This window comes from Diospyros lotus, chromosome 5 (assembly GCF_014633365.1).
Source record: "Diospyros lotus cultivar Yz01 chromosome 5, ASM1463336v1, whole genome shotgun sequence".
Classification (NCBI taxonomy): Eukaryota; Viridiplantae; Streptophyta; class Magnoliopsida; order Ericales; family Ebenaceae; genus Diospyros; species Diospyros lotus.
The window spans coordinates 29,344,396-29,368,029 of record NC_068342.1 but is presented as its reverse complement, the minus strand read 5'-3'; the positions used below and the strand labels follow the sequence as shown (position 1 = coordinate 29,368,029).

At 34.4% G+C, this 23,634-nt stretch overlaps 1 protein-coding gene across 1 annotated transcript; it reads right to left on the bottom strand.

The window, feature by feature from the left end:
- Positions 1-22,718: 22,718 nt before the first annotated feature.
- On the bottom strand, positions 22,719-23,380 carry LOC127802727 (metallothionein-like protein 4B). The gene is made up of 2 exons (XM_052338716.1): positions 23,231-23,380; positions 22,719-23,115 (listed from the first exon to the last, which is right to left on the bottom strand). Exons 1-2 carry the CDS (start codon positions 23,311-23,313, stop codon positions 22,932-22,934), a joined length of 267 nt encoding a protein of 88 aa, XP_052194676.1. The 5' UTR covers positions 23,314-23,380; the 3' UTR covers positions 22,719-22,931.
- Between the last annotated feature and the right edge of the window lie 254 nt (positions 23,381-23,634).

Here is a 23,634-nt window from a genome sequence, read left to right as displayed (position 1 = left end):
TGATTGTTCACGAGTGGCACTTGTAAGTGGGAACTATTGGAAATGTATACCCTAAAGACACGTTTTGTTTAATTTATGGTAATGATGTTTCTTTTAATCAGTTTATGGCACATATATTATTTGCATATGCAATGTCTTTGACCTACTAGTGTAATAACGAAAATGCCAAGTTCATTTAATTAATTTTTTAATTGGGTTAGCCCAATTAAAAAATTAATGAACTATTATTTTATTCTAGCCCAATTAATTATGGACCATTCTGAATAAAATAATTCTCTCTCAATGTAATTCACCCAACAAGCCAAATGTATTAAATAATACATGAGTTATATCGAGCTACCCCGGGGACCAAAAGACAAATTATTCACAGCTACTAAAATGACCAAAATATCCCTGCTACCTAGTAGCTATATTTTGTCATTCTAAGTGTTCCAACTATCACCATATGGTAACACTGACCCCACGAATAATTTTGCATATGCAATGTCTTTGACCTACTAGTGTAATGACGAAAATACCCCTCTGCGTAACACCCATCATTTAGAAAGGAATAATGTACTAACACATCTCTAAATGATTTCTACCATCCTTAGATCACTAGTCCAATAATCCGTGACTACTCGAATGTACTTGCTTATCACTGGGAGCTACCCAGAAGCACACACTCTTAAGTCACGTTCCCAGGGCCCTGGATTATTTGATTATTCTTGGACAATCACAAGGGGGTGAATCACAGAAACTATCTTGTATTAGTCTGTCTTAGCTAATTAGAAACCATACTCCCAACTCAAAAGGTTATTGATCTTTGATAGACCTCACCTACAGTGAATCTAAGAATATAGCTCTAGGTTCACTAGACCACCAACTAATACTCAAGTATTAGAGTACTCGTCCACGTAGTAGCAGTGATAGACTAGCTCCATGATAATTAGTACTTTGTCATTAGCTTCTATCACAGGTCCACTCTACGCATTCCAAATGAGCTTGTACAATTAGAGTAAACAGACTGTTTACTGGCTAAGGTAAGCCATCCTCCATTAGGATCTATTGCACAATGATCTTATCATGATAGAATGCCCAGTTCTATCAAAAGATCAAGAGTAATATTTTCTTGCTTATTAAGTACCCATGATTCATGCCTAACTGTGAAGAACGACCCATCACATGAATCACTTACTTAATAGCACGGACACTTTTCCAACAATTAAATGCAAATAATATATGTGCCATAAACTGACTAAAAGAAACATCATTACCATAAATTAAACGAAACGTGTCTTTAGGGCATACATTTCCAACAATCTCCCACTTGCACTCAAAGACTATGAAAATCCATAAGTTCCCACCCCTATGACATCTAAGTGTCTTCGAAAGACCTTCTCTACCAAAGGCTTGGTGAAAGGATCCGCTAGATTGTTTGATGTAGATATCTGGTCCACCACTATCTCATTCTTTCGGATAAACTCCCGAATGAGGTGGTACTTCCTCTCAATATGCTTGCCCTTTCTGTGGTTCCTTGGTTCTTTGCATTGTGACACTGCTCCGGTGTTGTCACAATAAAGTATAATAGGCTTTTCCACATGCGGTACAACTCCTAGTTCTATAAGGAACTTTCGGAGCCATACTGCTTCCTTGGACGCCTCTGATGCTGCTACATACTCAGCTTCCATGGTGGAATCAGCAATTCAAGATTGCTTGATACTCCGCCATGAAATAGCTCCTCCAGACAAGGTGAAAACATATCCACTAGTGGATTTTCTTTCATCCTTATCAGCCTGGAAATCTGAGTCTGTGTAGCCTACTGGAACTAAGTCATCAGCTCTGTAGACTAGCATATAATCCTTAGTAGCCTTAAGGTACTTGAGTATATGCTTTACAGCTTGCCAATGTGCTTCCCCTGGATTTGACTGAAATCTACTTATCATGCCTACAGCAAAGCAGATATCTGGCCTAGTACACAGCATGGCATACATGAGACTTCCTACAGCTGAAGCATAAGGAATCCTACTCATGCGCGCCTTTTCTTCCTCTGTCTTGGGACAGTCCCTGGAAGATAAGCCCAATCCGTGTCTAAAAGGAATTAATGCCCCTTTACACTGATCCATACTGAACCTGACCAATATCTTGTCAATATAAGAAGATTGGGATAAAGTTAACATTCTCTGCTTCCTATCTCTAAGAAGCTTTATACCGAGAATGTAACTAGCTTCTCCCATATCTTTCATGCTAAATTGACTTGATAGCCAAATCTTTATTGATGACAACATCCCTACATCATTGCCTATGATGAGAATGTCATCAACATATAACACCAGAAAAGACACCTTTTCACCATTTGTTTTCTTATACACGCATGGTTCATCTACGTTTGGAATAAATCCATAAGATTTTATAGACTCATCAAAACGTTTGTTCCATGCCCTTGATGCCTGCTTAAGTCCATAAATGGACTTCTTAAGCTTGCAGACCATGTGATCTTGGCCTTTCACAACATAGCCTTCTGGCTGGGACATATAGATGTCTTCACTAAGATGGCCATTAAGAAAGGCCATCTTAACATCCATTTGCCATATCTCATAGTCATAATGACATGCTATGGCAAGGAGTATGCGAATGGATTTAAGCATGGCTACTGGTGAAAAGGTTTCCTCATAATCGATCCCTTCTTTCTGAGTAAATCCTTTTGCAACCAACCTTGCTTTAAAGGTTTGCACCTTTCCATCCGCTCCCCTTTTCCTCTTGTATACCCACTTACACCCTATGGGTTTTACCCCTTCAGGTGTAGCTACAAGATCCCAAACCTGATTGAGATGCATAGACTCAATCTCGGCATCCATTGCAAGGCGCCACTTGTCTACATCGACATCAAGGACAGCCTCCTCGTATCTAGTAGGATCTTGTTCCTGATTGTCAGAGACTAACTCGAAAGCTTCTCCTGTCCATCTATCAGGAACTTTAGTTTCCCTCCCACTACGACGAGGCCCTGTGCGTATAGAAACACTCGGTTGTGTCTCTTTTGGTTCCTCAATTAGGACACTAGATGTACCTGAAGTTTGTTCAGAAGACAACTTCTCATCTAGTTCTACTCTGCTTGAACCCTTAGTGGACATACTCTGATCATCCTCCAAGTATCTAGCATGAGTACTGATTAGTACTTTCTGCTCCTTAGGATAATAGAAATATCCACCACGAGTGCCTTTTGGATATCCTATGAAGTAGTATAATTCTGACCTTGGTTCCAACTTACTCCCCTTAGTCAATACATAAGCTGGACAACCCCATATCTTGAGATGATTTAGACTAGGCTTTCGTCCCATCCACATCTCATAGGGTGTCCTAGGTACAGACTTGGAGGGTACCAAGTTCAGAATGTATGCCACCGTTTCTAAGGCATATCCCCAAAAAGAAATAGGAAGAGATGCATGGCTCATCATGCTTCTTACCATCTCCATTATAGTCATGTTCCTTCTCTCACTGACTCCATTCTGCTGGGGGGTCCCAGGCGCAGTCAATTGAGAAACTATACCGTGATGTACTAAGTAGTCCTTAAACTCTCCAAGAAGGTACTCTCCACCATGGTCTGACCTCAAAATTTTGATCAATTTACCTGTTTGACGCTCCACTTCAGCCTTAAACTCTTTGAATTTATCAAAAGAATCAGACTTGCGCCTCATCAGATAAATATAACCAAAACGAGTGTGGTCATCCATAAATGTGATGAAGTACTCGTAACCTCCTCTAGCAGGTGTAGTCATTGGACCACAAACATCACTATGAACTAACTCTAATATGTTTTTGGCTCTAACTGCCTTCTGAGTAAATGATCTTTTGGTCATTTTGCCCATTAGGCATGATTCACACTGAGGCCATTCTTCCAATCTCAATGAGCCCAAGGGCCCATCATGGATTAGCCTCTGAATCCGATTAGGATTAATGTGCCCTAATCTTAAGTGCCATAGATAAGAGTCATTAGATGATAATGTTCTCTTCTTATTAACTGGTTCAGTCTCAGAGTTGTTTATTTGACTTTTAATAGGATTAATATAATAAAGATTCCCAAATACGTTGCCTGAACAAATAACCTGTCCATTTCTACTGATGGTGACACCAGAATGGAACGAAACAGAATAACCATAAGAAATCAATTTAGAAACTGAAATTAAATTATGTCTCAAAGCAGGAACGTATAAAACATCTTTCAGAATTAAAATCCTATTAGAATCAAAAAACAAATGCAAAACTCCCACTGCTTCAGCCCATACTCGAGCTCCACTAGCTACCAGCATTCCATGCTCTCCTTCAAGTAGAGTCCTTGTCTTTCTGAACCCCTGCAAAGAGTTACAGACATGATCAGTGGCTCCTGAATCAACTATCCAAGAGGATGAAGATCCTACCAAACTGATGGATTCTAAGTAAAGAGCAATACCAGTTGCTTTCACCTTGAGGGCAGGACAATCCTTTTTCCAGTGTCCTTTTTGCCCACATTTGAAGCACTTGCCTTTGGGCTTGGCATCGGCCTGACTAGCTCCGGGCTTTCTGGGCTTGCCCCCTGCTTATGTGGAAAAGTGAAGGAAAAGTAAGTTTCCTAGATTCTAATCAATACGAGGAAAGTTTTTATTTAAAAACGCTTCCGTTGCATGCTATGTATCCTCGTGATGTCCATCGCTATTTTTGTTTTAAATTTTCAAAAATTGAAAAAAACATTTCAAATATTAAAAAAAATCATAAAATATAAATAATGTATATAAATAATAAACAAAATCCCGAATTTGGAGTATCTTACTGCTGTGCCATAGAATTCCCGAGTGTCCACCTAGGGGTATTTCGGTCCTTGGATGCCTAGGGATATTTTGGTCAATAGACCTAGGCAACGAATCCCAAAACTGGTCCCGAGCTGGGACACATTTCCAAGAAGAAACCATGAGTGAATAACCAAAGAGCCAAGATAATGGAAAAATAGTGAATATGCTAAATTGGAAAGGTTAAAGGGTCCAAGGCAAAACGAGTTATAAAAGGTAGAAGAAGACAGAGAAGACCAATCGGCAACTTCCAGTAAAAAGGCTCCAATCTCTCTCTTTCTCTCTCTAAGCAGGCCCAAGCTTTCTCAGAGAGCTTTTATTTTCTCTCGACGGCCATGGCAGGTTTCTCGGGAAGGGCCGCATGCCTCTCGGCGACCTCAACTTTCCTCTCGGCAAGGCGGCCATAGCTTCTCGAAGAGAGCCTTCTCTCTCCACAGTAATCTCTTGAAAATGAGCAGCATGCTCCTCGGCCATGGCTACAGCTCTCTCGGCGAGTTATCTCAGAGGGCTTAATCATCTCCCTACGGCGGCTCGTAGAAGGATAAGGCTGCTTCTTGGTGGCCATGACAGCTCTCTCGGTGGCTTCAGGCCTCTCGGTGAGCCTCTCTCTCGATAAGCGCCTCTCGACGAGGTCTCTCAGGAAGGCTTCTTCTTGAGAGGTTTTCCTCCGCGAGGCCTTCTCTCTCGCCTACTCTTCCCCTGTACTGATATATATTATGTATATATATGTATATATTTGTATAATGGCAAGGCTTGCATGAGCAACAGCCAAATAGAGAGGCCATTGTTGTGATATGGTGCTAGCACACCATGCTCTTATGATGTACCCTCAAGTCCTTATATCCCACTATGTCCACACGACAATATATTGCATGATTCCACACGCGATCTATCTACAACAGCATGTAATGTAATATGTCTACATTCGTGGAGTGCGATGTGTCCTCCAAGGGAGCAGTGGTCAAGTAAGCATCACCTCAAGACATCTCCCATTAAGCCTGGAGTTGTACTCGGGCAAGCCCCCTAAGGACCAAAACCCTGCCTCGGCAGCCTGCCATGAGGCTCATCTACTCTCGGAAGGCCCCCTAAACTGTCTGGCCCTCCAAAGGGGATTCCTTTTAAGTCGTCCGCATACTACTAACGTGCAGGTACATACCCGATTCCCTGTAACAATACCTAGATTGACCCTCTCTTATTAGGAAAAGTATAACTGTTCCATATTCAATAATAATATGATTTACTTGTCTATTGAACTGCTTTTCTACTCGTATTGACTTAAGCATTGGGGGGCATACGCAGGTGAAGAATCCCCGCGTGCCTTCTAACTTGTTCTTGTGACTGCAGATAAGCTCTAAGCCCACAGGAGGTCAATCTTGAGCGATGCCGAAGGTGCCCTCAGGAGACCATCTACATCCTCTACCAGGATATTGCGAACCAGGGCTACCCGACGGACATCTCCACCAGCAGACTGCTACCAGCTGTCCACCTTGCTTTGCCTCGGCTCTAGCTTTCTCGCATTACAAATTCTATTATCGTAGTTTCTGGGCTACAACACATACTTTCACGTAATTGATAGGGTTTAACAACCAATCGATATTTCACGATCAAGGATATAATACTCTTCGTAGTAGCAATCCTACAAAGAGGGATTAATTCACATATAAATAATATACTAAACAAAAGAATAATAAACCAAAAATACTATATAAATTATATATTTATACTAAATAAACAAATATATATATATATAAATAATATTTTTAGACTCCAACTTAATGTTAATTCAAATGGATATTAATTTTAATTTTTATTAACTTTAGTTCGTTATTAATTCAAATGGAAGTTTTATAAATTATTATATTAGCAGGTAGAAAATTACATCCTTATTTTGATTTTAATTTGTAATTTTATCTTTTATTAATTTTGCAACTTAACGATGGAATATTCTGCCACTAATTTTGAATTTAATTTGAATTTTTATAAATTCTATATATAAGTATGAAAAATTTCTTTATCAAATGAGATTTTAAATTTAATTTAAATATTTTATGAATTTCATATTTTAACATCGAAATAATTCGACCATTAAAACTTATAATATAATTTTTATTTTTTTATTTTAGGGACAGAATAATTTCGTCTCTAAAAGATTTAAATTTTCTTCCATTTAGTGACAGAATAGTTTTGTTGCTAAATAATTTTAAATTAAGTTTTAATTTTACTTTCTTTTAGCGATGGAATAAACTGTTGCTAATCTGTTTTGAAAATTTAATGACTGCTATTCCGTCGCTAACTAGTCGCTAATTAGGGACGGAATTATTCCGTCACTAAAAATTATTTTTCTTATAGTGATATTTGTTAAGAGTTAACAAAATATCTATAACAATCTGTTAGTGAGTCTAAAGTATTTATTAAAATTTTATTTCGTATGTCATATTTTGGGGGCATCATTAGAATTAAATGTTAGAATTAAATATTTTTTATAAAAGGATATTAATTGTCAGATTTAATATTTGAAATATTACGATTAAGAGGCCATTAGCAAAAAAGTTACATTAGTGAAAATATTATTTTTGGAATCAATGTATGAGTGAATATTTAAAATATGAATTTTGTGTGTAATGAGTTGGGCCAGGAATAGAAAAAACCCAACAAAAGTGATGGTTGGAAAGATACACCATTAGGCCCATTATGAATTGGGCTTGGTCCAAGTGCATAAATGTTGCATTTTAACTAAATGGATTATAATAAATGTATTTACATGTATGATGTGGGTGAAAAAAAATGAAAATAAAAAGGAAAAAATGGAGCAAATGACCAATAAGGGTTTAATGCACATGTGTTTGAAAAATATGAGGGAAAATGGGGAATTTTGTAATTAGAGAGAATAAAGAAAAAATGAATGAAAAAGAAAATGATGCAAAATAGACTTGAAATATTATGTGTATGTGTGCATGAAATAGGGGCAAAAGGGTAAAAGAAAGGGGGTGGTTGGCAGCCCACTCCTTCCCCGTCACTTTTCCATGCTTTCTTGGTTCCTTTTTCATTCTTCCATTTCCAATATCTCTCACTCTCATTGCTTTTTCTTTTTTATTTGCATCTTCTTCTTCCTCTATTTTTCTGTTTGCTCGGAGCTTTAAGGAGTGAGGATTTCAGTTTCAATGGAAGGCTTCTCTTCTTCTTCTTCTTCTTCTTCAGTTTTCATCATCAAGGCAAGTCTCTCTTGCACTTTTTTTTTTATATTGTGCAAGTTTTCCCCTTCTCTCGGTTAGAATGTCAAAATATGTCTTTGTTCTTCATATCCTTGTTGTTAAAACTATTTTTGTATTAGTTGTGTAATTATCTTCATTTTTTGCTTAAATCTTGTGGCTTGTCTAAATTTCTCGTTGAGTTTTTTTGTTGGTCTAGTCTGGGTTTGTTCATCAAATTTTTCGTTCAAGGAATGACATTTGTGGGTTAAGAACCTAGTGGTTGTCGTTTTGGGATGTTTCGAGTTCACTTTGTGTTTTCTGTGTGTGTCACGTTGACTAATCTTTGGGATTAGTCAACTCACTACAAGAAAAATAGTTTTTAGCGACGAAATTTTTATCGCTAATTTTTTAAAATATTTTTTTAATTTAGAGATTGAATTAGCGACTAAAAAACCCGTCACTAAATTTAGCAACAGAATTAGTGATGAAAATCCCGTAGCTAAAAAATAAAAAATATTAAATAAAAAAATTAAAATTTAGTGACGGGTTAACCTTGTCCCTAAAAAATAAAAAAAATAATTCAAATTTAACGACGGGGTCAACCCCGTCATTAGAAAATAAAAAAAATTAAATAAAAAACTAAAACATAGCGACATGGTCAACCCCATTGCTAAAAAATTAAAAAAAATAAATAAATAATTCAAATTTAGCGATAGGGTTGACCCGTCGCTAAAACATAAAACAAATTTAAATAAAATTAAAATTTAGCAATGGGATCAACCCCGTTGCTAAAAAAATAAAATAAATAAATAATTCAAATTTAGTGATGGGTAAGGCCCTTCGCTACAAAATAAAAAAATTAAAATTTAGTAATAGGGTCAACCCCATCGCTAAAAAATAAAAAATAAATGTTAGAAAAAATTAAACTAATAATTAAATAAAGAATAAAAGAAAATTAAATAAAGAATAAAAATTTAGCGATGGGGCTAAAAAATAAAAAAAATTAAATAAAAAATTAAAATTTAAAAATTTTACATTTAAACATATCATAATAATTATTACTAACATTAATGTTAGTAAAAATTAAACTAATAATTTTTTAAATATATTACAAATTAAAATCAAAATATAAACATAATTTTTCACTGCTAATATAATAATTAATAAATTTTTATTTGAATTAATAACGAAATAAAATTAAAATTAATATTCATTTCCCTTTACTAACATTAATATTAAAATTAATATCATTAAATAAGTTTGAGAATTTTTGGTGTATAAATATAATTCTAAAATATTTGAAAGAGAATACTATAAATATATTTTATATACATCAATAAACAAGAAGGCTTTCAGATTGGCTGGCTCGCACGTGAAACTTGGTCATGAGAGGTTGGGGGTTCGAATTCGATAGAGAGCTTAACATAATAGTTGGGAGTAATATCCTAGTGCTGCCACGTGGCCCACATGAGGAGAGGCCGTGGCCTGGCGCGGGTTGAATTTATCCGTTGCTAAAAAATAAAAATAAAATTAAATAAAAAAATTAAAATTTAGCAATGGGTAAAAAATAAAAATAAAATTAAATAAAAAATTAAAATTTAGCAACTCGTCGCTAAAAAATAAAAAAAAATTAAATAAAAAATTAAAATTTAGTGACGCTAATTCCGTTGCTAATTAGCGACAGGTACAACCCCTGTTGCTGATTCCGTCGCTAACCCTGTTACTAAACTTCAACGACGCCTCTTTTAGCGACGAAAAAGTACCTGTCACTAAATATGTCGCTAAAAAATTTAGCGACGGAATTTTCCATCGCTAAAATGTTAATTTTTTGTAGTGTCAATAGATGCCAGTTGTCTCAGATTTTTTTGCTAACCCCCTTGGTCTAGTCGACTAAGCCTTTCATTAGTTGACTAAGCCCTTTCTTTTAGACTGCTCACCTTGTACTCTTTCGACCATAATTTTTTATCCCAATATCGAAATTAAGATTTGTTGTTTCACTTTTGTATATCAGTTTTGATGATGAAAAATATCCATTGGCTTAATCCCTAAGTCATGAGTCAAGGTATGATTTTCAACAAATATCAATTTCAATATCAAGTATTATTTTATTCGAATGAAAACTAAATTAATTTCATTCTTATACATATGGAGATTTGCAAAAATAAGTACTAAAATTTAAAAGAATCTCCTAAAGTGATTTTCAAAATTAGCCTTGAAATCGTTAGTCAAAATGAAGCTAAAATTGTTTTAAGGCAACTAGAACATATTTTTGAAAATGTTTTCATTTTGAAAAATTATCTCTCGGTATTTCGATAGCTAGTATCTATTGGTGATAAAATGATTTTTAATGAATTTTTCAAGAAATAGAAAGTATGTATTTTGAAGGTGGTAAAATTGTTAAATCTTGAGTTTGTACTAAAACCAAAATTTTACTTTCTTATTGTTGTGGATTTTGATTTTTTATATATTCTTATTGAATCAAAATAGGAGGTACTTGCTTATTTACATTTATGTATTAAAGTAAATAGAAGGTAAAATATAAATAAAGGAAAATGTAAATATGTTGTAATGTATATATGCTATGGATTGTGTTTTCAAGCAAATGCTTCTGAAAATCTGTCATGTTTCTGAGTATGTTTCAAAACCTCATTTAAAAATGTTTTCAATGCTTTCTAAGTATGTATGCTATTTCGAAATATCTATGTAATTCATATGTTTTGAATTCAAGTTTTGGATTATATTTCGAAACCTCCATTCTATGTTTTGAAACCTCTGACATTTCTGTCAGCAAATTATTTAAAAAACTGAGATGCATGTGTGCTGCAATTTTGTATTTATCAAAATCATTTGTTTAATGCTTTCTCTATGCTCTAAGGATTCAAATTCAAATTTGAATTGGAGATCATGTGTATAATCATAGTGGGGAATACATTATGTCTCCCACTCATTGCTGTCTCTAAGTGCAAGTCTAGTTGAAAAGGCTGTATGTTTCGAAACATGAGGAGTATGTTTCGAAACCTGTATGCTATGTTTCTAAACCTTTTTTTCTGTATTGTCTCTAACGGCTATAAATGGCCAGATTTCTATCTCTTGATATAAATAACAAGTGTTTGAAGACAAGAACAACATAGAACAAGAGAGCATACACTAGAGACACATACACAAGCACAAGTGAAGATCAAAACGTTTATTCAAGCTTTCAAAGAAGATCTTCTACAAATCCTAATCTTGTGCATTGCAAGTGTGAAAGGAGAAGCAAGCGTAAATAACGAGTCTCATCACTTCAGCTCTCCTCACCTTAAGCTAAGAGGTTTGTCCAGGCATTGGTAAGATATTCATTGCTATAAATTCATTAGGCTGTAAAGATAAAATTTTATTTATCTTGTTGATTGTTGTAAGGTTTGAGTTGAGCCTAAAACTCACTTGTTGTAAGGTTTGAATTAAGCCAGTAAAAACTCACTTGGTGAAAGGTTTGAGTTGAGCCATAAAAACTCATTGTACAAGGTTTTGGGGTGAATCGTGGTAAAACTCTTGTCGTGGTTGATCACTAGTAAAAGTGATTGGGATTGAAAAATCCTTTAAGTGGGTAAGCTTGAAGGTAATGGACTAGGTGGGGTGCCAAACCACTATATATCTTGTGTGCACCAAATTTATTATTTTACTTGCTTGTTATTCATTGCTCAAGCTTTCAAAAGAATTATTTTCAAAAGCTAAAACAAGTTTTCTTTAAAGCACAAGAATTGTCATCAAAGTCTAAAACATATTTTCCTTAAGCATAAGCTTTTTCATATACATAAGTATCTATCTTTGATCTTAAACACCTTTGGTATACTCTTACTTATATAAATCATCTTTGCCAAAGATCATTATTTTGAAATACAAGCTAAAAGATTTCGAATCAAGCAAAACAAAAAGTATATTTCGAAACACACATTCTATATTTCGAAACAAGCTATAACAGTAAGGTATATTTCGAAACATATATAGTAGGTCTCAAAACTTGCAAAACAGAAAGGTTTATTTTGAAACATATACTTTATATTTCGAAACATAGTATTTTGCCATCAACCATTGTTTTAATTATTTAAAAATTTATACGAATCCCAATTCACCCCCATCTTGGGATATATTTGCCATCATTAGAACCAATAAGGTCTACTTTTTTCATTGTAAACCTAACTCAATAAGACTCTTTTTCAGATAAGATAAGAATTATTTGGATTCAAATTAAGCCAGTAGTGCCTTTTTAATCCAGGTTTAAAATATGGAAAATTTTCATCTTCTTAAATACTTGTAATCTCTTCCCCAAATACCTTATAGTGTTCAAATGAGTCTTAAAATGCTTCTTGATGATATGTGGGCATTTTAAGGGGGAGAAATTTATCATGGGTAATAAGAAACGAAAGTCATGAGACTTTTATGATGAATATATGTAATCAATCTTCTTAATATTGAGAAATGGTATGGAAATGAAACTCAATGAAGGATGTTAAATCTTGTGAATGAAAATGCCATGGGCTCATAAATGAAAATGATATTGAAATGCTTCAATGTGCATGATGATCGTGGTGTGAACATTTCTATAATGAAGCATGCATGTTATATTTATGTGAGACCTCATGAGAATTGCATGGCATTATTTTTAGCGTCCTTATTATTATTTTGGAGTGGCGACTATGTTCTGCGGGATGAGAAAAAAAAGAATATCCTATAAAGCGCCTAACGCGGGTGAGGTGGTCATATAACCCGGTAGGCAATGGTAGCCAAGTGAATGGCTAATTGATGTTTCTATATATATGTATACACATATGCATGCATGTGAATGGAGCCTTTGAGAGCCGATGTGATCCATATAAATGGAGGGTCGTGTGAGCCGATGTGATGCATGGAAATCTATATGTTTATGGGAAATGGAATGTTGCATAAAATGCATAATGATGATGCCATGGGATGGGATGGTATTAATGATGTGAAATTAATACTGGAATTTGTATTGTATTTTGGGGAGTCAGGTATACTCCATTTGGTCTATCCATGTCTTGATTCTATTGATGTTCTACCCTTGTGTTTAGTTTTGATGATGAAAAACAATATCGTGTTTTATCCCCAAGTCATGAGTCAAGTTTATGGTTTTCAACAAAAATCAATTTCAAATACTTTGTTAAAATGAAATATCGTGTTTTATCCCCAAGTCATGAGTCAAGTTTATGGTTTTCAACAAAAATCAATTTCAAATACTCTGTTAAAATGAAAACCAAATGATTTATATTCTTATACATGGAGATGTGAATAAACATGTATTATGATAAAATCTCCTAAAATGTTTTTCGAATTAGCTTTGAAGTCGTTGGTCAACATAGAGCTAAAATTGTTCTAAGGCAAAAGACCAACTAGAAATTCAAATGAAAGGTTTTCAATTTAAGTTTTTCATATTTTGAAACATGCATGAAAGGTTTTGGCTTGAAACTTAATCGTATGAAAAATCCTTTAGTTCATGCATCATGTCTTGAAACTCATTTTGATATCGTTTTAATATTTTTCTAAGTCTGGAAAACTAGCACCTTATAAGAAGACATATATGAAAATGTTTTCTTTTTAGAAAACTAACTCCCGGTAATTCAATAACTAACATTCATTAGTGATAAAATGATTTTTAAAGAATTTTTCAAGAAATGAAAAGTGTATATCTTGGAGGTGGTAAAATCGCAAAATCCTAAGTTCCTACTAAAATCCAAATTCTACTTTTTTATTCTTAAGGATTTTGATTTTTTTGATATTTTTATTGAATCCAAATGGGGGGTACTTTCTTATTTACATTTATGTATTAAAGTAAATGGAAGGTAAAATATAAATTAAACAAAATGAGGACATTTACTTAAACTAAAGAAATGTAAATATGTGGTAATGTTTTGTATTAATCAAGTGTGCTTCTCATGTTATCTGTCAAGTTTCCAGATTTTCCAAGAAGATAGTCGACTATGTTGTTTAGTGCTGTCGACTATGCATAAGGATAGTCGACTATGCTTGTTCAGTCTGTCGACTATATCTTGCACCTGTTGACTATTTTTGCGTCTGTCGACTATTGTGAAAGGATAGTCGACTATGCTATTTCATCTGCCGACTATGTTTGTTCATGAATTTCAAAATTTTCTTTGTAATTTTTGATCTGTTGACTATGTAAAAGGATCTGTCGACTATGAGATTTTTATGTTATAAGATAGTCGACTATGGCTAGTTTTATTTGATAAAATAGTCGACTAACCTATTTGATCTGTCGACTATGTGTTTCACATAAAATTACAACGGCTAGTTTTTCAATCTCCAACGGCTAGTTTCTCATTCTCCAATGGTCACAAACGGCTTCATTTCTCTTCAATCTTGTGCGAAGCTTATATATACATATCAAGGAGATCAAGAGAAGGCCAATGGACGGGAATGAATTAATTTGAGCTTACTGTTACTCTCGTTTGTATTTACAGTGATTGTGCTTCAATTTTTTCTCTCTTCAAGGCTTTGATTTTAACTTGTATTAATTCATTCAAGCCTTGTTTTTATTGTGAGAGAACTTGTAACTAAGAGTGCCAACTCTTAGCATCTTGTTTACATTTGTATCACTCTTATTTTCCTAACTTTGTGCTAGAAGACTTGATCGTTAAAGCAAGTGGCTGTAATTCCTAGCTAGGTGCTAGAGGGCTTGCTTGTATAAGCAAGAGGTTGTAATTCCTAGTCTTGGACTAGAGGACCTACTTGGTTTAAGTAGGGGGTTTTAGTGGATGGTTTGAAAAATCCTTAGTGAGGAGCTAAGGTAGTGGATTAGGCTTGGTTAAGCCGAACCACTATAAATCCTTGTGTTTTCTTATGCTTGTGTTCTTTGATATATTTATCTTTCCAAGCATTTCTTTATTCCTCACTCGGTTCTCATACTTATCTTTGTGCATTTGTCATTTTTATGGTTTACGTTTTAAAACTCTAAAATCTCAATCTGTATCAAAAAGTTTTTATTTTAAGTTCTATCAATTAAATTTTTAAAATAACCAATTCACCCCCCCTCTTGGTGTGTGCCATAGCACCTACCCGTTCTAACATCTATGATCTCACTTGCTGATTATATATACTTGCTGAGCTTTGTGGCTCACCTTGCTTACTCTTATCATTCTAGGTAAGGAAAAGAAAATTTCAAAGGGCGAGTCTAATGGGGCTAGAGCTGTAATATCCCAAAATTTCTAAAGGGCTCAAGAGTAATTTTAACTTGGGCTATAGTGAAATTATCAAAAGATTAGCGGCTTAAGTATATTTTCTTACAGTTACAAGTACCGTATTGACTATAAGGAATGCCCCGTAGTGTAAATGTCTATGGAAAATGATATGGTCTCGACCAATGTCCAAAGATATGATTTGTGGTATTAAAAGAAATTGGGATTTAGACGATTTTCGGTACAGCTAAAATATAGCTATAATTCAGGTTGAAAAATTGAATTTTTGTATGGGACTTCTAGGAAGTCAACGGAACCCTGAGGGCCCTCCGATTTTTCATAATGATCAATCCTGTGATGGTTTTAGGATGAAACAAAGGACCTGTGAGGGCGCATGGATGAAATCGTCCTTATCAAGTAAGTTTGGAATTATAAATTTTGGATTTATTGTATCGTAATGTAAATTAATTGGACATTAGAGGGCATATTTGCATTTTAAGAAATTCTCAAGTATAATTAAGGTGAAATATATAGGGATTAATGAGTAAATTTCCATATATATGTGCATCCGCATGAGTCATGGGGGCAAGTTTCTAGCATTTAAGGGCATTAGGCTGTGGGGCTTGGGGACAAACTTTGCCCCAATTGAGGGCATTGGGATGAGGAAATTTGGAGTGATTGAGGAGGAAAATCTGGAGTAATTGTCGGAGAGATAAGATTGGTGTATATATATATATTTATATGTGTGTATATGTGTGGATGGGGCTCTTAACAGTGGCCATTTTCTCTGTGAAATTATAGAAGAGAGAATGCAAGATAGACAGCTTGAACTAAGCCTGCCGAAGCATCGCGAGGGAGAGAGACCGAGAAAAAGATCAGGGGAGAGAGAGCTCGTGAGAGCTTGGGCAGAAGTCAGCCATGGCAGCTCGGGCCGAGGTCAGGCAGGCTAAGGCGGAGTTGGAGCAGCTGCGAAGGAGGCTGACGATGGCTCGCGGTGAAGCCTGGAGGCCAAGGCACGAAAATCGAGGTAGCGCACTAAAATTGAGGCATCGCACGAGAATTTAGATGGTACACGAGAATCATGGTGGTGCACGAGAATCGAGATAGTGTGCGAGAATCAAGGTGGTGCACGGGAATCAAGGATTTGCATGCAAAATGAGGTTAAGACAAGCATACCGAGGAAGCTTGAGGAGCTAAGTCAAGGTGTGGAAAATTTCCTAGAAAATTTCAAAAATTCAAGAATGTTATTTTATGAATTTTTATAATGAAATATTTGAGAAAATAATTGAGAATTATTTAGTTTGGATTTATTGAGGAAAAAATAAGAGAAATAGAGAGAAAAATAAAGAAAATGCAAGAAATTATGGAAAAATAAGTTTTAATACTTATTTAAATAAATATGATGATTAAGATGCTTTGAGGCTTAAGTTGAAGTGACTTGTGAGAATTTTGAGGTTGACACGCAAATCGAGGTGATACACATATTTCGAGGCAATGCACGAATATTGAGGTATCCGATAAGCTTGAGAAGGTAAGTGATTCTACCCAAAACCTAATTTTATTTAAATGATTTTATCATGTTGTCATGCCTTGATGTGAATATGTCATGTAGATTGCATTTACATGTATTGATGATGAAATATACATATGTACACGATGAGGAGGCTATAAAAATGGGGAGTAGCAATAAGGTATGGTCGGCTCAAATCGAAATGAAATGGAAAAGGACATTTTGCATCCATGCACGAAATATATTTTTGTTCCCTTACTTAGATGATTCATCATCTAACTTGAGTTTTGCCCCTGAAATATTCAAACAATTCTAGATGGAGATTGTAGCAGATACGAGGATGAATGAGGCATGAAATAGTACTTAACAAAGTGCATGATGAATTGAATATATTTTATGTAGCCCATGTATTTAAGTTCTGTTACTTTGAATTCTGAACGTTTTGAAGAATGATGATGTATAATCTTGTTTATGGTAAATGAGGATGTAAGAATTGATTTATGATTAATGTTAAGATGTTAGATTCGATTCTAGCTTTCACATTTAATGTTTATGATATTTTCTTTCGAGATAAATGTATGAAAATTTTGGGATGGATAAGAGCAATTATATGGTTTAGTCGTAGTTTTAAATAGAAAAAAAATTATTATCCCATAATAGTCCTAAGTTATAACACGCCCGAGAAAGTGGGGTATTACAAGAGCCCAGGTTTAGAGGTGTACAGAGACCTTCGAAACTAAAAGGTCCAAGGTATATTTTGTTTAAGAGCTCATAAAGTGAAAAATTTATTGTGAAATTTTCTATATTGCCATTTTATTTTAGATGGTATGGCCATTTAGTCCAAGGGATTATGTAAGTCAAATTATGAATGAAATGTATTATTTTTTACTCCTATTATTCAGTGAGCAATGAAAAAAAATGTTGAGTGTTTTATTTAAGTGTTGTTCTATATCATTTTTTTGACGACATCCTTTCAGATTTTCCTATGCTAGCGGGATAATCCGAGAGTGAGCCGCTACAGGATCAACTATCTATTAAGAGTTAAACACAGAGAGACCATTAAGAGTTAATGGGAGTTAAAGGCATGTTTTGGTTCCATTAAGAGTTAGTAGAAAGGGTATTAAGAGTTAATAGCAATACTTGATGCAATATGTTGAAACTTAACATCAAAGACACAAAATCGTTGATTGGTTTTCTTGGACGATTGCCTGTTTTGCCAAAGTGGCTAAAATGGTCAACCGATTATCACAAATAATTGACAGTTTATGTGGGCAGGATTTCAAATCCTCAAGCTTTGTTCCATCACTTTTGATGACATAGCATTTAATGCTCTGTCAATTCTTCATGATGGTCTTCCTAGATCATTAAATGAAGAGAAATAAAAGGGAGCTAAAAAGGAAAAGAATGAGAGAGTCTCGTTCATTTGCTTGAATCAACCATTCTTTAGCGTCTTTTACAAGTAAAAGAACAAAAGTTATCTCTCGCTATTGTTCCTTTTTTTCTTCCCTGCTTCAGCTTGTAGCTTATCCTCTTTTCTTGCTCCATTTTTTCTTCTAGTTGATCCAAGACCATGAGACAATCATCGTCCTTCATTAAGAACTTAGGATAACTTTGTTAGAGTTATGCCCCACAAGCTAATTATATTTACATGTAATTGATCATACTTTACATTTTGATTCTTTATCTTCAATCAATTGTTATTGCAAGACATTATGTTTTTTATTTGTCATTGATGGTTATCATAATTATTTATTGTAATCCATACTTGACAAAGTCCATAGATCAAATAGGCTCATGGAATATGGTCATACATAGAGATGACGATCATGAAACATATTCCTTTCAAGCCTTGATCTTAAATGTTCCTAGTCATAGAGTTATTAGGATTGGACACTAATAACTCGGATAGACTAACACATATGATGCATGCTCAATTAGGAGAATGTCTCGTTTCGTGGACATTGGTGTGAGGACACTAGTGCATATATGTGGGTGCTTATTATAAGAATAAGTACATTGAACCGACCCGCTACAGAATTCCTAATGGTTATTATTTAATGTCGAATTGGAATTCTTGTGTTGCAATAGTGCGGATTGATCTTTAGACTTGAGACATCATGGTAGTCTTATATTTGACTGGTTACGCTTTGTTTTTTTTTTTGGATTCTAATGGAGTTATTAACAAATTATCACTGGGCGCAACCTTATCACATATAAAGGCTTGTGAATATCGAAGTAGGATTCATCACTTATCGATAAGATAAGAAGATGTCCTATGTATTCCGATGATTTCATGACTAAGGAAATTCTTGGCCAAGGTGAGGTGGAAATCAAAATGTATTTTGATTTCGCCTATCAAGTCATAAATCTGGAATGGATGCATAGTTATTGAATGATTAGGGTTTCATTATAAAACCATATCCTAAATTCAATCGGGACATAGATTGATGAAAGAATTTTACTACACGGTAATTACAATTGAAAAAGGTTCGTGTTTTTTCATCGTTGGCTAGGTTTCATGGCATGTTGCTAGACGTTAACCATAATATGTAGGGTTTTAGAATTAATTTGATTAATTCTAAAACTATTAATTAAAGAGTTTAATTAAGAAGTCCATAAGTTTAATTAAAGATTTTAATTAAATCTAATAAGTTGGGTCTTCATATAGCCTAATAGAATTGGCCCTACATTTAGCTCAATGGTGGACCTAAGGGGTCACACACTTAGGTCGAGCCCGTTTCACAATTTAAAAGAGAGATTCGACCCAATGTGATTAAGGGCCGGGCTTAAATTGTTTAGGGGTTTTTCAAGGCACGATTAGGGTTTTTAACTCTATAAATATGCCGCTTAAGAAGGTGGAAAAAAGGAAGAAGAAATTCATATCTCTCTCAAAAGGTGCCTAGGGTTGCTAGCACTACTCGAGGCGTTTGTGGAAAGGGTCAATCGTGTGGACTGACTTGGAGGAGTTCGTGCCTACGGATTGAATAAGGCAGAATCAAAGCTATGTGGTCGGCGGGTTTCCTAACACATGAGACAATCATCGTCCTTCATTAAGAACCTAGGGTAGCTTGGTATCACATTCATCGAGACTTAACTAGCAAAAAAAACCCAACTAAAGGTTCTAGTGGTTACCTAGGTATGGACTGACTTGGTCCCCTATGCATGTAAAGGTGGTTTGGTTAGTTAAAAATAGGTTTGGGAGCGATGAAGCTAGTACATTAGCCAGTTTTGTGAAAAGTTCACGAGATCTCAACGGTGACCAAAAATGTTCTGGTTAGACGTGCAATAAAAGTAATTGGCATCTCATCTTCGTGCTTGAGGTAAGGATTACTTGTTTACAATATTTCATTTGATGTTTTGTTGTTTTCATATCATTGATATCACGGTGTTATGTAAGAAACAATATGTTTCCACTAAGGGTGCAAATGAGTCGAGCCGAGTTGAGCTTCGCTTAGCCTAGCTTGGCTTAGCTCAACAAATTTTATCATAGGCTCAAGCTCGAGCTCAAGTTCAAGTTGAGCCTAAAAGCTTGGCTTAAGCTCGAGCTCGATTAGCATAGCCCGAGCTTGAGCTCAGCTTAGGCTCGGCTCGTTAATTTGATTGATTAGCCGAGCTCAAGCTCGAGTGAGCCCCAACCCGAGCTTAGGCTCGTGCTCAATCTCAGGCTGAAATTTATTAAAGTTTTATTTAAAAAAACCTAATAAATTGATGTACAATAAAAATAAATATCAATCTGATGATCAATAAATATACCTAAATAAATCCAACTTGATACTCAACAAATATAACATTGACATGATAAGTAACTAATAATAATTTCACAATCACAATAAGCATAATATCATTTACTGTACAAAAAGATAATCAAATTATTTGTTTAGTTATTTTCAAAATACAAATATAATCAAAATTACAACACAACAAAGTTATTTAACTAATGTATCACTTAGCCAATTAACTATTTGGTTATTCAATTAATGTTATTTCATCATATATTCAAGTAAGACAAGTATATAATTGATTAATCACTTAAATGTTTAAGTTTTACTTGATTAAAAAAAAATCAGTAGAGTACAATATTTATTAGTTGTTACTCATTTAAACATTTCCTTAATTACTCGATTAAAATGATAATTATTCTATTAAAATCATACATTAGTTGATTAATTTTTAAGTCACAACAAATATTTTTATCAACACATTCTTATTATGATATTATTATAATAAAGTAAAGTTTGATAATTTTATGTTAAATATATTTTTATAAAATTATAAATAATTTTATTAATATATTTGTAAACAAGCCTATTTACGAGCCAACTTGCAAGCCTTTACTTGAGCTAGCTCACGAGTCTATAAGTGAGTTAGCTCGCGAGCCTCTATTTGAGACAGCTCACGAGTCTATAATTGAGCCATCTCGTAAGTCTTTATTTGAGTCAACTCACAAGTTAACAAGTCGAGCTTTACTAAACTCAAGCTTAGCTCGTTTATAAATCGAGCTTCAAAAGAAAAGAGAAAGAAGAGAGAGAAACTTATTGTGATGATGACAGATAATTGTGGTAAAGAGAGCTCAATAACAAAGAGATAGAGAATGAATAAAGCGATTGTGAGAGGAATGGAAGAGAGAAAAAGAAATAAGTGAGAAGAAAAAGAGAGATTATTATTCATAAGGGTAGTTTGGTCATTTTATAATTTTTAAATAGGGTTGAACTAATGACAATAAAAAAATTAAAACTTAACATTAAACTTTAACAATTTTCTCAATGGTGAGAATAGTTCTTGCAATTATTCTAAACTTCTAAAATACCTCATGTAATTTTCTCTTTTTTTAAATATAGCGATCAAATTTCACCTCATACCAAAATATATCGATCAATTTGATATTTTACCTAATAAAATTAAATGATAATCTAATATTATCAAGATTACATCTACTAAAATAATTAATATAATCCTAAGTTTAATAACCAATTTAACACTTCCCTCTAAAAGTATTTTATTTATTAAATGTACACATTGTTTTTAATGCACGAGAAAGAACTGCAAATGCCCACACTAAGATTTAAAATGCTTGTCAGGAGGTATTTGACCTTCTAACAAAATATATTTTCATATTGGTGTATATTGATCATTTTTAAATAAAATATATTTATTTCACATTATTTATAATTATTAAATAATCATATAACTAAAATTCAGTAAACCCCGGCCCATTCTAGCTTGAAATACTTTTTAACTCCCTTATAATTTTAAAGTTCATTGAGAAGCCCATTTTTACATAATTTTTTTAAAAAAATAAATTTATCATGCTAAAAATAAAAACTAACCACAATATCTCCAACTAATATCCCCAATTAATCTTAAAAATTACATACAATTTTATTATTAGTAATTAATAAAAAAATAAATATTAAACTTAGACAAAAGTGACACTAATTCATAATTTGAAAGAAAAATAAAAAAATATAACTACTAACCTTAATTCATCCCTAAACCTAAATAAAATTTCAATTTATATTAAAAAATTAAAAAAAGTCAATTAACCCCAAAAATTCCAAATTAATTTTATCACAAATAATCTGTGGAGCATGGGTGATAGTTACAACGTAACTAGCTCCTACTCTTAAAATACCCTCTCTTGTAGAGATCCTATTGTCCAAACAATAAATTTGAATATAATTTACAGTAATTATATAAAAAATAAATTTAAATCTAAAAACTCAGGCCGTCCATCAGTCTCTGCTAATCATTAAGGCAACTCAAGGGACTAACTAGCTCGTACTCTTCTCTACCAGCACGCTGATAAAATTTTTAAATTAATTCGTATTATATATAGTACGAGAAGTTAATGGTCAGACATACGTACAAGATACCATGCATCCTGGCACATTACATATCCGTATACGTTGTTTCATCAAGCTTAATTTATTAATTTTTTTTTTTTTATTGAGGCTGTTCTTGAAAAATGTCGATAGTGGTATAATAATGAACATTAAAACACATCGTTAAGCATGACATAGTAATTATTTATTTGTTTAGTTAAAACATGAGGGTACACATCACCACCATCGCCAAGTACCCTTGCACCTTAACTATATATAAATAAGGATAAGGTGGTGCTAATTACACAGACAGAGAGAAACAGAATACAGTAGAGAAAAGGCAGGGACACGGGCTTAGGCTACTACATATAAGTACGGAATTATTAATATGAGGATGGGGCGGGGTCGTAGAGACATTAAGCAGCACAGCTGACGCAGGTGCAGCCGGTGCCGCACTTGCAGCCAGAAGTAGTAGTGACCCTCTTAGAGCAGTTGCAGGGATTGCAGCCGCAGTGCTCGCCGCACGAGCACCTCTTGTGCTCTATCGCCGGATCATCCCCCGCTGTTGTTGCCGCTACTCCTCCACTTGATGTAGAGCATCTATACATACATAAATATATATATATTAAATCAACAGATGAGATCTAGAGAAGAAAATAATAACAAAAACAAAAGAAAGGTAGGAGTGGAGAGGTAGGGGTAGGGAAGGGGTGACCTGCAAGCGAGGCCGCCGGAGCAAGGAACAGGGCAGCCACACCACTCGTCGCACACGGCACCGCTTCCCCTCAAGTCCGCCATGATAAATAATATTTATGTTTGTTATTTCACGTAAGCACGCACGCAGCCTTGCTTGGTTCGACCTAGATTGGGTTTAATTTGGATGCATGTGTATCAACAAACAGTAGGGGCGGTGTGGGATATATATTATATATGGGGCTTGACTGTGACAGGAAAGAGTGACACGTGTACTGCTACGTGGCAAACCCTATCAAACGTGGCATTGCCCATGCACCTCTCAGTGTCTTCGCACGCCACGTACCCGCATATTACATTATATATGTGGGTGTGAGTGTATTATATATCGGTGGCAAGGCATAGCTAGGTGGACTTTGACTCCCG